General features: G+C 41.4%; 1 protein-coding gene across 1 annotated transcript; it reads left to right on the plus strand.

The window, feature by feature from the left end:
- Window positions 1–9973: 9973 nt before the first annotated feature.
- TSPYL4 (TSPY like 4) lies at window positions 9974–13815 on the plus strand. Its single transcript, XM_052645763.1, has one exon. It carries the CDS (start codon window positions 9974–9976, stop codon window positions 11213–11215), a length of 1242 nt encoding a protein of 413 aa, XP_052501723.1. The 3' UTR covers window positions 11216–13815.
- Window positions 13816–14765: the final 950 nt, after the last annotated feature.

The following is a 14765-nucleotide window of genomic DNA, read 5'->3' on the forward strand; positions in this document are numbered from 1 at the left end:
GGTCAACTATTATATCTAAAATTGTTCTGTAAAATATTTTAAATATAGTGGATTATTTTAAAAACGATTTCCTCCCTCTAGTGACCAAGAATGGGAATACCACATCTACAAGCATTAATCTGATTCTCAGTGTGCTTGTGTACCTCCCCCTAGAGGATGCCTGGGAAATTTGCCAGAGTTATTTTGGTTATTACAATGAATGTGGGTGCTACTGGCATTCATCAGGGGCATTAAGAATGCTAGGTAGCATCCTTCAATGTGATGCACGGTGCCCCATATAATTGAATAATTCGTTGCTGAATGCTCATGTAAATTAAAAACATTAAGCCTCAGTTCAGTTCAGTCGCTCAGTCGTGTCCGACTCTTTGCGACCCCACCAATTGCAGCACACCAGGCCTCTCTGTCCATCACCAACTCCTGGAGTTCACTCAGACATGTCCATGAGTCAGTGATGCCATCCAGCCATCTCATCCCCTGTCGTCCCCTTCTCCTCCTGCCCCCAATCCCTCCCAGCATCAGAGTCTTTTCCAATGAGTCAACTCTTCTCATGAGGTGGCCAAAGTACTGGAGTTTCAGCTTTAGCATCATTCCTTCCAAAGAAATCCCAGGGCTGATCTCCTTCAGAATGGATTGGTTGGATCTCCTTGCAGTCTAAGGGACTCGCAAGAGTCTTCTCCAACACCACAGTTCAAAAGCATCAATTCTTCGGCGCTCAGCCTTCTTCACAGTCCAACTCTCACATCCATACATGACCACAGGAAAAACCATAGCCTTAACTAGACGGACCTACTAGTCAGCAAAGTAATATCTCTGCTTTTGAATATGCTATCTAGGTTGGTCATAACTTTCCTTCCAAGGAGTAAGCGTCTTTTAATTTCATGGCTGCAATCACCATCTGCAGTGATTTTGGAACCCCCCAAAATAAAGTCTGACACTGTTGCCACTGTTTCCCCATCTATTTCCCATGAAATGATGGGACCGGATGCCATGATCTTTGTTTTCTGAATGTTGAGCTTTCAGCCAACTTTTTCACTCTCCTCTTTCACTTTCAAGAACCTACTATAATCCTGCTGCTGCTGCTGCTAAGTCACTTCAGTCGTGTCTGACTCTGTGTGACCCCAGAGACGGCAGCCCACCAGGCTCTTCCGTCCCTGGGATTCTCCAGGCAAGAAGACCAGAGTGGGTTGCCATTTCCCTCTCCAATGCATGAAAGTGAAAAGTGAAAGTGAAGTTGCTCAGTCGTGTCCGACTTCGCAATCCCATGGACTGCAGCCCACCAGGCTCCTCCATCCATGGGATTTTCCAAGAAAGAATACAGGATTGGAGTGCCATTTAATCCTACATATGAAAACAAAAATTTTTGTATTCTTTATACACTGCATTTTTGAAAACAACTTATTTCATATACTCTAAAACATTGATTGTAAGATACATCATTACCGAAGGCTAAGAGTGAGGAAAACTGCCAACTAAGCTCTGATACACACATACACAAATAAATGTTGACACAAAGCTTTTTAAGATTTAGAATTTTTATCAACAATCAACAGAGTGAAAAGGCAACCTATGGAATGGGAGAAAGTATTTGCAAACCATGTATCTGAAAAGAGGTTAATCTCCAAAAAATATAGAAAACTATTGATTCTATAGTTATAGTCATCCAACTACCTCATCATGTAATTTAATATAGGTATACCCAAGCATTTACAAATTAAAACAGATATTCTAAGACTGATTTACTTGCCTAAATTTCCATAGCTCATGAAAGGCGGAGCTGGAACACCTTCTTCCCAACACCAGTGACAAGAATAACGCCAAGGAAATGTTATATCTAATGGGTTGATTTAAGGCATGGAGTGAGGACCAAAACTCTTGTTTCTCCCCTTAGTAATTGGGCACTTTCCCAACAACAGCCACTACTTTGTGGATGTGGGGCAGGGAATAGAAAGATGGGAATGATTTAATATTAAACTTGAATGGCCATATGGTCTTATTTCTAAGAAAGTTGCTTTCTCATTTTACATGTTGTGTACAGTTGAATAATATAATGAATGAGTGTACTCATTCCTGAGTCAGTTTACCTGGATTCAGATTTTGGCTCTGTCACTGCTATATGATCTTGGATGTTTTTGTTCAGTCACTAAGTTGGGTCCGACTCTTTGCGACGCCACGGACTGCAGTACATTAGGGTCTCCTGTACTTCACCATCTCCTGGTGTTTGCTCAAACTCATGTTCATTGAGTGGGTGATGCCATCCAATCATCTTATCCTCTGTCGTCCCCTCCTCCTCCTGCCCTCAATCTTTCCCAGCAGGGTCTTTTCCAATGAGTCAGCTCTTTGCATCAGATGGCCAAAATATTGGATCTTCAGCTTTAGCGTAAGTTCTTCCAATGAATATTCAGGTGTGATTTCCTTTAGGATTGACTGGTTTGATCTCTTTGCAGTTCAAGGGACTCTCAAGGGTCTTTTCCAACACCAAATTCGATCTTGAATAAACAACTCAATTTCTCTTTGCTTCAGTTCCTTCTGAGGTAAAGTCACTTAAAAAGAGGTGATCATACTACCATCTCATGGGGGTGTTGTTGGAATTAAATGAGATAACACATTTAAGTGTTTAAGTGGTGTATAGAAGACACAAAATAAATGTGAGCTATGATGAGGCTTCCCAGGTGGCTCAGTGGTAAAGAATTCCACCTGCCAATGCAGGAGATGTGGGTTTGATCCCTGGGTCAGGAAGATACCCTGGAAAGGGGGATAGCAACCCATTCCAGTATTCTTGCGTGGAAAATTCCATGGACAGAGGAGCCTGGAGGGCTACAGTTCATGGGGTCGCAAAGAGTCAAATACAACTGAGCATGCATGCATCTGCATGATGAATATATACAGGCAAACCTTGGAGGCATTTTGGGTTCAGTTCCAGACCACCTCAATAAAGTGAGTATCTTAAGTCTTAAGATTTTTTTTTTTTTTGCTTCTCAGTATATACAAAATTATGTTTATACTGTAGTCTTTGGTGTGCAATAGCACTATATCAAAAAATAAACATACTTTAATTGTTTTTCTTTTATTTTTATTATTTTTTCTTTTCTTTTATTATTACTATTTTTTTTTACTTTACAATATTGTATTGGTTTTGCCATACATCAACATGAATCTGCCACGGGTGTACACGTGTTCCCAATCCTGAACCCCCCTCCCACCTCCCTCCCCATACCATCTCTCTGGGTCATCCCAGTGCACCAGCCCCAAGCATCCTGTATCCTGCATCAAACCTAGACTGGCGATTTGTTTCTTATATGATATTATACATGTTTCAATGCCATTCTCCCAAATCATCCCACCTTCTCCCTCTCCCACAGAGTTCAAAAGACTGTTCTATACATCTGTGTCTCTTTTGCTGTCTTGCATACAAGGTTATCGTTACCATCTTTCTAAATTCCATATATATGCGTTAGTATACTGTATTGGTGTTTTTCTTTCTGGCTTACTTCCCTCTGTATAATTGGCTCCAGTTTCATTTCATCTACTTTTCCCATCAGAATCAGAATTAATTTTTGGTCTTGACTCTTGTTTTTTCTAAGAGCTACTCTTTCCTTTTGTTCACATCATCGGTGATGGTTTAGTAACTAAGTTGTGTCTGACTCTTGTGTCCCCATGGACTGTAGCCTGCCAGGCTACTCTGTCCATGGGATTTCCCAGGCCAGAATACTGGAGTGCCATTTCTTTGCCATTTCTTTATCCATTGTCTCAGGGGATTTCCTGACCCAGAGATCAAACCCGCATCTTCTGCATTGCAGGCGGTCTCTTGCATTGCAGGCAGATTGTTTACCACTGAGCCACCAGGGTAGCCCTTCTTTCACAGTATCTTGCTTTTATTTTGGAGATATAATATCTACTCTCTCTGTATCTTCATAAGAATATCAATTTATTACATTTGACTATATTTTTCATGCTTATTTTCCCTTCATTTCTTTTTATTTATAATAGTTGGTTTATTTGCCTTATCTTTTACGTTGAAGGCTTTCCTAAAATCTCTTGTCATTAGTGTCTATGCCTATGTAAGAGTAAAAACTGAAAACCTAGCTAGAGGTTGTGAGTATTTGAGTCAGTCTTGTATGAAAGGCTGGCTTTGCTCTGGAAAGGCAGGAATCCAGCTCTTTCACTGGGGACTTCCTTATCAAGACCTGCAAGTATTCTCTCCAAGGAGGATAGCTTCTCTAGAAAAGTGCCCTCCAGGAACATGTTACAGTTATCTTCTTGTGGGTATTTGGATTTTAAGGTAAAAATATTTTACCCCTTCTATTCTTAAAAATCATCTTCAAATAATAAGCACAAGAAACAAACATACTACTTCAATGAAACTAGAAAAAATTTCCAATGAAACTAGAAATATATGTAGAGTCAAACTACAGTATATGAAGACTGAACTCATAGAGGAATGGCAGATAAATTGCACAGCAGAGAAAGGTCAAGTCAAACTGCCAGCAGAGGAGTATATTGACAGGCTGGTTTACCCTGAGAAACAGAAAGATTTTGAGGAGTTGATAGGGCACTAGAAGTCAGGGGGAGTAGGAAAAATATTTACATGTTTAAAGTTTCTATAAAAAGTGTATAAAAAGCTTCCAGCTGCCCACAGGTTTGGACATTCTCCCTCAAAAGGAAGAGAGAAGTGTATATCCTGATGAATGTGAAACAAATTACTAACTCTGGGACCCCACACATAAGTAAGAAGTTTGAAGCAAAGGCATATGTTCATGAAAATATCAATGATAGAACATCCCAGCTCCTTTTTGCTGCCCAGTTACAGAACCATATCATACTACCAAATTTATTCTTATCCAAAAATAAACATACTTTAATTTTAAAATAGTCTGATTTAAACAAACGCTAACCATCATATGTGCCTTCAATGAGTTATACATATATATATTTTGCCAGTGAATGATTCTGCCTTAATAGCCAATGACTGATCAGGATGGTGGTTGCTGAAGGCTGGGTGGCTGTGGCAATTTCTTAAAAGGAGACAACAATAAAGTTTGCCACATAGATTGACTCTTCCTTTCATGAACAATTTCTCTGTAGAATGCAATGCTGTTTTATAGGATTTTACTCACAGTGGAACATCTTTCATAATCGGAGTCAATCCTCCCAAAGTCTGCCTCTGCTTTATCAACTAAGTTTATGTCGTAATCTAAGTCCTTTGTTGCCATGTCAATCGTCTTCGTAGCATCTTCACCAGGAGTAGATTTGTCTCAATAATTTGTTTGCTCATCTGTAGGAAGCAACTTCTCTTCCATTAAAGTTTTATATTTATAACAAATACAATGTAAAAGTATGAAATATTATAAGAGTTACCAAAATGTGACACAGAGACACAAAGTGAGCAAATACTTATTGGAAAAATGATGCCTATAGACTTGCTTGATGTGGGGTTGCCACAAACCTGCAGTTTGTAAACACCAGCATAGCCATATTATTCATTTCGGTAAAGCCTTTTAAAAAATCTTCATTTAAATCAAATCATCAAGTTTCACTAAAATCTATGAGATTGTCACTGGACTACTGTGTAAATATAGCAGATGCTAAAGAAGACGCCACTATGCTGCCATCCTTTTCTAGCTGGGGCGAGGAGACAGTTACCTGCATGAAACAACAAAGTTTAAGATAGAAGATAAATAAGTACAACCTGGATGGCAAAGGTAATAAGAGCTATAGAATGGTAAGTGATTAAGGAAGGTATAGGAGATGGGAGAATGCAATTTGCCAATTAATATATGTCTGACCATGGTTAACTTCTCAGTGATACCTGGGTTCTTATTTCGAAATTTACTCATTTAAAACACCTAGCACAATCTAATGAGGTAGGCTTGAATGGAGTTTTAACAAATGGGCAGGCTATTACTAATGGAAAATGATTCCATTGACAGGAATAATCAAAGCTAGCTGGAGACAGGGATGTTTCAAGTAGTGGAGATATAAATTAAAAAAAAAATTTCATATGTACAATGCACCCCAGTGGTCAGAGCTGCAGCATTTATTAATAGAAGAGGAAAGAGGTCAGAGAAAGATAATTAGTTTGGGAAAAGTGAATCCTGTTTGCACCTTGTTTTCCCCTTCAATGGGTAACTATTAGCTCACAGCAGTCAGTCTGGCAGTCTGTCCTTGGATATCTTGTTTATGTAGTCTCTAGAAAACCTCTGTGATCTAAACTATGAAGCTGAAGGACAGGCTGTTTCTCTGTAATGTCTGTCTGTATCTAGCACCTCCCTTCTTAGCTGTGCCAGGCCTGCACTACTTCCCTCACAGAAATGTCACTATAACTGCTGACTTTCTTGAAATCCTTTCCCCTCAACTCTTTACTTCTCATTGGAAATCTCTTCTGCACCCTTATTTGAAAGTGATCATAATCTGAGGTGGTAGTCGAATTTCTATCACAAGTTATAATCACTTTTTGAATATGAATGTAAGATGTTAAACAAAAATATGCAAAATTCAAGTTTTCTTTTTTTTTGTTATACTTCAACCAACAAAACAGATAGTAGTGACACCATTATCAAATGAGTTGTATGAGTTCATTCTGACCTCCCCAAATTTTTAAAATGTTTTTAACATTAACTTTAAAAATGTTACTTAAAATATTTTAATTAAGACAATAACTCTGGTGCCTGCAAACAGTTGATCATGGGTTGCACCCTTCAGTGAATTATCACAGAAGAAAATTTTGGCAAATTTATTGGCTTCATTCCCACAGGCATTGTGAAGCAGGAACTCTTTTCACATTAAGATCACAACTCTAGGATAAGCAATATATAATATGTAAACTCCAGTAATGCTGAAGAAGCTGAACGGTTCTGTGAAGACCTACAGGACCTTCTAGAACTAACACCAAAACAGATGTCCTTTTCATTATAGGGGACTAGAATGCAAAAGGAGGAAGTCAAGAGATACTTGGAGTAACAGGCAAATTTGGCCTTGGAGTACAAAATGAAGCAGGGCATAGACTAACAGTTTTGCCAAGAGAATACACTGGTCACAGCAAATACCCTCTTCCAACAACACAAGAAAAGACTCTACACATGGACATCACCAGATGGTCAATACCAAAATAAAATTTATTATATTCTTTGCAGCCAAAGACAGAGAAGCTCTATACAGTGAGCAAAATCAAGACCAGGAGCTGACTGTGGCTCAGATCATGAACTCATTATTGCCAAATTCAGAATTAAATTGAAGAAAGTAGAGAAGACCACTAGACTATTTGGGCATGACCAAATCAAATCCCTTACAATTATACAGTGGAAGTGACAAATACATTTAAGGGATTAGATCTGATAGTGTGCCTGAAGAACTATGGATGGAGGTTTGTGACATTATACAGGAGATAGGGATCAAGACCATCCCCAAGAAAAAGAAATGCAAAAAGGCAAAATGGTTGTCTGATGAGGCCTTAGAAATAGCTATGAAAAGAGAAGTGAAAAGCAAAGGAGAAAAGGAAAGATACACCCATTTGAATGCAGAGTTCCAAAGAATAGCAAAGAGAGATAAAGCCTTCTTCACTGATCAATGCAAAGAAATAGAGGAAAACAATAATATAGGAAAGACTAGAGATCTCTTCAAGAAAACTAGAGATACCAAGGGAACATTTCATGCAAAGATGGGCACAATAAAGGACAGAAATTGTATGAACCTAACAGAAGCAGAAGATATTAAGAAGAAGTGGCAAGAATATACAGAAGAATTGTACAAAAAAGATCTTCATGACCCGGATAACCATGATGGTGTGATCACTCACCTAGAGCCAGACATCCTGGGATGCAAAGTCAAGTGGGCCTTAGGAAGCATCACTATGAACAAAGCTAGTGGAGGGGATGGAATTCCTTTGAGCTATCTCAAATGCTAAAAGATGGTGCTGTGAATGTGTTGCATTCAATATGCCAGCAAATATGGAAAACTCAGCAGTGGCCACAGGACTGGAAAAGTCAGTCTTCATTCCAATCCCAAAGAAAGGCAATGCCAAAGAATGTTCAAACTACTATACAACTGCACTCATATCACATGTTAGTAATGATCAAAATTCTCCAAGCCAGGCTTCAGCAATACATGAACTGTGAACTTCCAGATGTTCAAGTTGGATTTAGAAAAGGTAGAGGAACCAGATATCAAATTGCCAACATCTGTTGGATCATCAAAAAAGCAAGAGTTCCAGAAAAATTTATTTATGCTTTATTGACTATGCCAAAGCCTTTGACTTCGTGGATCACAAAAACCTGTGGAACACTGTTCAAGAGATGGGAATACTAGACCACCTTATCTGCCTCCTGAGAAACCCTGTATGCAGGTCAGGAAGCAACAGTTAGAACTGGACATGGAACAACAGACTGGTTCCAAATAGGAAAAGGAGTATGTCAAGGCTGTATATTGTCACCCTGCTTATTTAACTTCTATGCTGAGTACCTCATGAGAAGTGCTGGGCTGGATGAAGCATAAGCTGGAATCAAGATTGCTGGGAGAAAGATCAATAACTTCAGATATGCAGATGACACCACCCTTATGGCAGAAAGTGAAGAAGAACTAAAGAGTCCCTTGATGAAAGTGAAAGAGGAGAGTGAAAAAGTTGGCTTAAAACTCAACATTTAGAAAACGAAGATCATGGCATCTGGTCCCACCACTTCATGGCAAATAGATGGGGAAACAATGGAAACAGTGACAGACTTAATTTTTTTGGACTCCAAAATCACTGCAGATGGTAACTGCAGCCATGAAAGTAAAAGATGCTTGCTCCTTGGAAGAAAAGTTATGACCAAGTTAGACAACATATTAAAAAGCAGAGACATTACTTTGCCGACAAATGTCCGTCTAGTCAAAGCTATGGTTCTTCCAGTAGTCATTACAGATGTGAGTGTTGGACCATAAAGAAAGCTGAGTGCCGAAGAATTGATGCTTTTGAACTGTGGTGGTGGAGAAGACTCTTGAGAATCCCTTGGACTGCAAGAAGATCGAATCAGTCAATCCTAAAGGAAATCAGTCCTAACAGTCATTGGACGAACTGATGCTGAAGCTGAAACTCCAATACTTTGGCCAACTGATGAAAAGAATGGACTCATCGGAAAAGACCCTGATGCTGGGCAAGGTGAGGGCAGGAGGAGAAGGGGACGACAGAGGATGAGATAGTTGGATGGCATTACCAGCTTGATGGATATGAGTTTGAGTAAGCTCTAGGAGTTGGTGATGGACAGGGAAGCCTGGCGTGCTACTGTCCATGGGGTCCCAAAGAGTCGGACAGGGCTGAGTCACTGAACTGAACTGACTGAACTGAATAGGTTAAATTTTAGCAATTAAAATCCCCTTTGATTACGTTTTTCCCAGTAATGCGCAAAGGCTGCATTTGCTCTCTTACACGTGCGTAGGTCACTTCTAAGTAATACATTTTGCTACTTACATCAGTTAGAGGTAAGAGAAAAAATATTGTCCAATTGCTTCAGAGGTGTTTGCCAAAGTACATAAACTTTGAAATGTGTAAGGCTACTGGAATAATCTTTTATTTTGTCTTTTTTAGCATGAGAGGAATTTTCCTTTTTAGCTGCTCCGAATTTTAAAAAATCATCTCAAGTATTTTTAAAAAGCAGTTTAGGTACCTTAGAAGTTTATTCAATCTTAGAAATCCACATTAACACACAGTTCTCACTTGCTTGAGTTTGTCTACGTCCATTTCTGTAAGCCAACTCTTCCAGGCTAATAAAATTCATAATATTTTTAAACAAAATCAAATACACTTAACTGACATGCAGAATCAGAAGGCTCAGCGAACTCTCGCGCGATTTTAAGACGCTACCGCCAGACGTCACAGGTTGCCATAGCAGCCATCCTCCGGAGTGGAAAAGAAGGGTGGTGCGAGGGGCGGATCGCTGCTGCTTCTGCTGCTGCTGCTGCGGAGGACCGCGGACGGTCTCCTGCAGGTCTGACTTCTGCCAAAATGAGCGGCCTGGATGAGGGCGACAGCCTCCCTATCGCTAAATCCTGCAGCGCCGCTACTCCCGACCATGCCCCGGGACATCCGGACCTCAAGCAGTGTCAGGGCGAGGAAACCGAGGCGACCTCGGTGATGGCGGACACAGGTGAGGGCGGCTTGGAGACTGCCGCAGAGGGAGGCGCGGCCCAGGACCCCGCGGTCTGTGGCCTTGCGCTCCGCTTTCGAGTTGCTGGGAGTCGCGGCCGCGTAGCGACTAAAGCGGGCCAGAAAGAGGCTCCGGCTTCCACGGAGGGCCTGGAAGCAGCCTCTGCCTCTACCTCGGGGGGAGCCGACAATAGCCAGGAAAATGGCTGTCAGCGTAGAGAGCTACGCAGCCCTGCAATCGAGAAGGCTCTAGAAGCCTGTGGCGCAGGGAGCTTGGGGGCTCAGATGTTGCCTAGAGCGAAGGCCAAGGAAATGACGAAAAAATGCGCTGTTTCTGCGGCAGGGGAAAAGGAGGGAGTAACAGAGGCGGTGGTAGAGGGAAAGAAGGTTATGCAGAAGGAAAAAAAGGTGGTAGGAGGCGCGAAAGAGGAGACCCGGGCCAGAGCCCCGAAGATCAATAACTGCATGGATTCGCTGGAGGCCATCGATCAGGAACTGTCAAATGTAAATGCCCAGGCTGACAGAGCTTTCCTTCAGCTGGAGCGCAAGTTTGGCCGTATGCGGAGGCTCCATATGCAGCGCAGAAGTTTCATTATCCAGAATATCCCAGGTTTCTGGGTCACTGCCTTTCGCAACCACCCGCAGCTGTCACCTATGATCAGTGGCCAAGATGAAGACATGATGAGGTACATGATCAATTTGGAAGTGGAGGAGCTTAAACACCCCAGAGCAGGCTGCAAATTCAAGTTCATCTTTCAGAGCAACCCCTACTTCCGAAACGAGGGGCTTGTCAAGGAGTATGAGCGCAGATCCTCTGGCCGGGTGGTGTCTCTTTCCACTCCAATCCGCTGGCACAGGGGCCAAGACCCCCAGTCCCATATCCACAGGAACCGGGAAGGCAACACTATTCCCAGTTTCTTCAACTGGTTCTCAGACCACAGCCTCTTAGAATTCGACAGGATTGCCGAGATTATCAAAGCAGAACTGTGGCCCAATCCCCTGCAATACTACCTGATGGGTGATGGGCCCCGCAGAGGATTTCGAGACCCAGCAAGGCAGCCAGTGGAGAGCTCCAGGACCTTCAGGTTCCAGTCCGGCTAACTCCTGCCCTGTGAGAGAAGCTCCTGCACAAGTTCCCCTACCACCCACCTCTCATACCTGTGCTTAGCCAACAGCATGCTGTCCTCCCTGTACTTTCTCTTCACACTGGATTATTTTGTCCTTTGATCCTTCTAAATTCTCAAAACTCAGTGGCAAGATGGTTGCTTATATGCCAATGCTCTCCTCCTTCTGGGCCTTCCTGCTCTTCTGCATCCTGTTCCACTGTTCCAAGTGCATGGCCTTCCACTGCTTCTATGCCAAGCACATAATACTGTAGATACCCACTGCCTTCTTTTGCATGCTCTGGGCCCTGACTGTAGCCTTCTCCCAGTTAAAGCGGTTGTCTACCACGAAAAAGCTTGATATACTTTTGCAGCTACTTAGCTGGGCTTCATACTTTGTGCTGACTGTCCTGATACCCATGTACTCTGTGGCCAAATCTTTGAGTTTCACTGCTGCAAGATGAAGCTGATAGAGATGATGCCAGCCATCACCTAAACTGAACATTCCAGGCTACCAGTAACTGGTTTTCAACTGTCTTCCTGGGTCCATGCCATCTACCCTGCTGGTTATTTTGCAGAATAAGCAGCTGACTGGTGGGTGGTTACTAGGCATGAATGAGGTAACAAATGAGAAGTGTTCTGTGTTGTGTTGATCTTATGCCTTTGGTCACTCTGCATTGTGACCAGGGGGTGGTGAGTATGAAGCCCTGTGATGCGGCCCACCCAAACCTGCTCTCAGCTTTCTGGATGAGATTTGCACAGGCACCATTCCCTGCCTCTTTAGGAACTATCTGGAGACTTAAGCTCCTGGATAGCCCACAGGAACCATCCCCCACTTGACCCCCACCCCCTGCTTGCCAAATGGTTATCTGGAAACTGCTTGGCTGTCAGGCAGGTTGGGCAGTCATAGTATCACAGTGCCTAAAGCAAAGCTGGTGGGAGGTCCTTTCCAGCAGTTAGCCTTTTTGAGCTCTAGCCAACAAACCACCATTAATCTAGATGTCCCCCTTCTGCACCCATTCTAAACATGACAAAGTTGCCAGGATGGGGACACCAAGGAAGAGGTATTTCTGGTCTGTAGGGCCTGTTATGTATCTTTCTCTCTCTCACTTTCCTGCTTTCCTCCTTTTCTCTTCCTCATCCTCCTCCTCATAAACAGTTACAGCTGAGAAAACAAACTGGCAAAACAGGCTTTTTACTTTGCTTTCCCTTTGTGTCCAGGAGAAAGATACCGTGCATTGGACTTCAGCTTTCTTACTGCCCTCTTCTGCCCTCATGTGTCCACCCCACTTCCTTTAGTAAAGTCTAAACATTTCAAAGGGAACTCTGTAGGGTGAATTGCCTGCTTATGGACATCGTTCGTTGGGGCCCACTTTGACAGCCCCGTACTCTTCCTTATCCATTTACCAAAACTTTCTGTGTGTTTCCTTGAGCCTTAGCTTAAGAAGCTGAGGGGAGATCACAGAAGGGCTTCACGACAGACCCAGAGCAGGCTGTGATCCAAGGTAATAAAAACTTGGTTTCACTCCACCTTTCTAAGCTTGGAAGCTTTTTGAGGGGCCTCGTATCACTTAGAAATAACCAAGGCAGCATTTCGAGGGTCACTCCTGTTCTCTGTACTGTTTTTTCCCCTGAATTCCCATGGCCTGCATCCTACCACCCTGGTGTTCTTGGCTTTCAGTCCACAGCTTCTGCATTTCCTTCCCTGCTTCTGACCTAGTAAATGAGGGAACAGGCTGCAGTCTCCTTGTGGGAGCTGCTGAGACTCACTCATCGGGGGTAAGGGGGTGTGTGAAGTCTGCTCCATAGGATGTCTGTACAGAGCTGTGGGGAGGGTGTCCTAGGCTGTAGAAACTGAAAGCCCAGGAAACCAAATGAGCTTGCTGTGGATTGGGCTTGGGAATGCTAACAGGATAGATTGGAACACTGCAGGGTCAGCAGTAAAATGAGAGGCACCTGTGGTTTTTCCCAGGCGAGGTGGGAGAATGAAAGCGTTTGATGCTTTAAGATGATGCTTGCAGATGTTAGGTTTTCTCTCCAATTTTTCCTGACTCCTTGAATTCACCAGTAGATTTTTGTACTCAAATACAAGTCTGAATGTTTTGTATTCTAGCATATATGGACAATTAATGGCATATGCTCCTTATTTCACTGTGTTTGAGTCAAATCCTATTAATTCTTCTCCATATTTGCTTGCTGGCAAAATTGACATTTACAGCCTGCTGTTTGTTTGTAATTGAGAATGTGTGCAAAAATATCAGGCTTGTTTCCTGTGCAGTATGAAAACTTTTGTGACTACTCACAAATATATCAGCTTGTTCTGGTCTCTCTTCTTATATAACTCTATTCTTAGAAATATAATTTGAATGTGATCTTTGAAATTGTGCAAATTGTTGCTGTCATGTGAAAGTATTCTCAAACAGAAAAACCTAACTTTGTCATCTTGATATTTCTTGGTCTAGTAATAACTGTTGTACTTGACATCTTATGTTCCTAACTTGTAGAATTGTTCTGTCAAACTAAACAAAGATAGTACTTTAGTCTTCTCCTGTGTGTTCAAAAGGAAAAATAAATCTGTTACTCTGCTGTGTTTCTTGTTTTCGCCAAAAATAAAAATAAATAATGCTGTTTTGTCTAAGCTAATAAATGGTTGGAAAATCATTAAAGTTATCAAGTTGTTACAGTATCGTGTTGAACCTTTTAAAAAAGGCAATAGTGCACCTTCCAAGATTTTTTGCTTGGAAAACGGTAGATAAGAAACCCAAATGCTTATTCATAAATGTATTTCCTATACAGTCAGCACTGTTTTCGGTGGTAGTTGAACCGCTGTGTATTGATTTTTGTCACTTACCTAGAATACTGTTTTCAGTGGAAAACTGTTCTCTATTGCACAGTCATTTTTAGTTACATTTATGTTAACTATGTCCCATCTTTGGCTCATTCTTTAGTTGATGAGCTTAAGATAGACTTTTGGAAGAATTAATCAGTGGATATTCTCTAAATACTACTTAAATTCTTTTCCTACAATAGTGTGGTGCTCTAAAAGGAAATTTAAAAAAAATGACTAAAATATAATGTCTAGAAGCAAATGATACCAGACATCACAGTGTCAGTTACCAGTAATGTCTTGCTTTTCAGCATCTATTACATGAAGGTTTGGGAGATAAATACTTCTGCATTCTCTGAAGCAGACAGAGCAACGAATACTACAAGGTCTGCATAAGTGAATCACTGAGTATTTTTAGCCATCTAAACAAAATTTTGACATAAATGGCTCCAAATTACTGATTTGAATTAGAGATTGTTCATTAAACCTACAGGTAAACCAGACTTGCTGACTCTTGATGCAGTTCTTATTTGCAAGCTCTATTTGCTGAAGTGTAATTTTTCTAGACCTGGAGAACTTTTAAGTATTAGCAAAGTTTTCCTTTATAAGTTTTATACTCATTTTAACTTCCCCATACTATTATGTTCATTTTACCTTTTCAATTCAGTGATTAATTTCTGCATTGTCAACCATCTGTTTCAAGCATTATCTTTTTATCCTA

Source organism: Budorcas taxicolor, chromosome 9 (assembly GCF_023091745.1).
Source record: "Budorcas taxicolor isolate Tak-1 chromosome 9, Takin1.1, whole genome shotgun sequence".
In the NCBI taxonomy this organism is placed as follows: Eukaryota; Metazoa; Chordata; class Mammalia; order Artiodactyla; family Bovidae; genus Budorcas; species Budorcas taxicolor.

Excerpts from the sequence above, each read along its gene's own strand:
- TSPYL4 (XM_052645763.1), top strand. The coding sequence starts at position 9,974 with ATGAGCGGCCTGGATGAGGGCGACAGCCTCCCTATCGCTAAATCCTGC.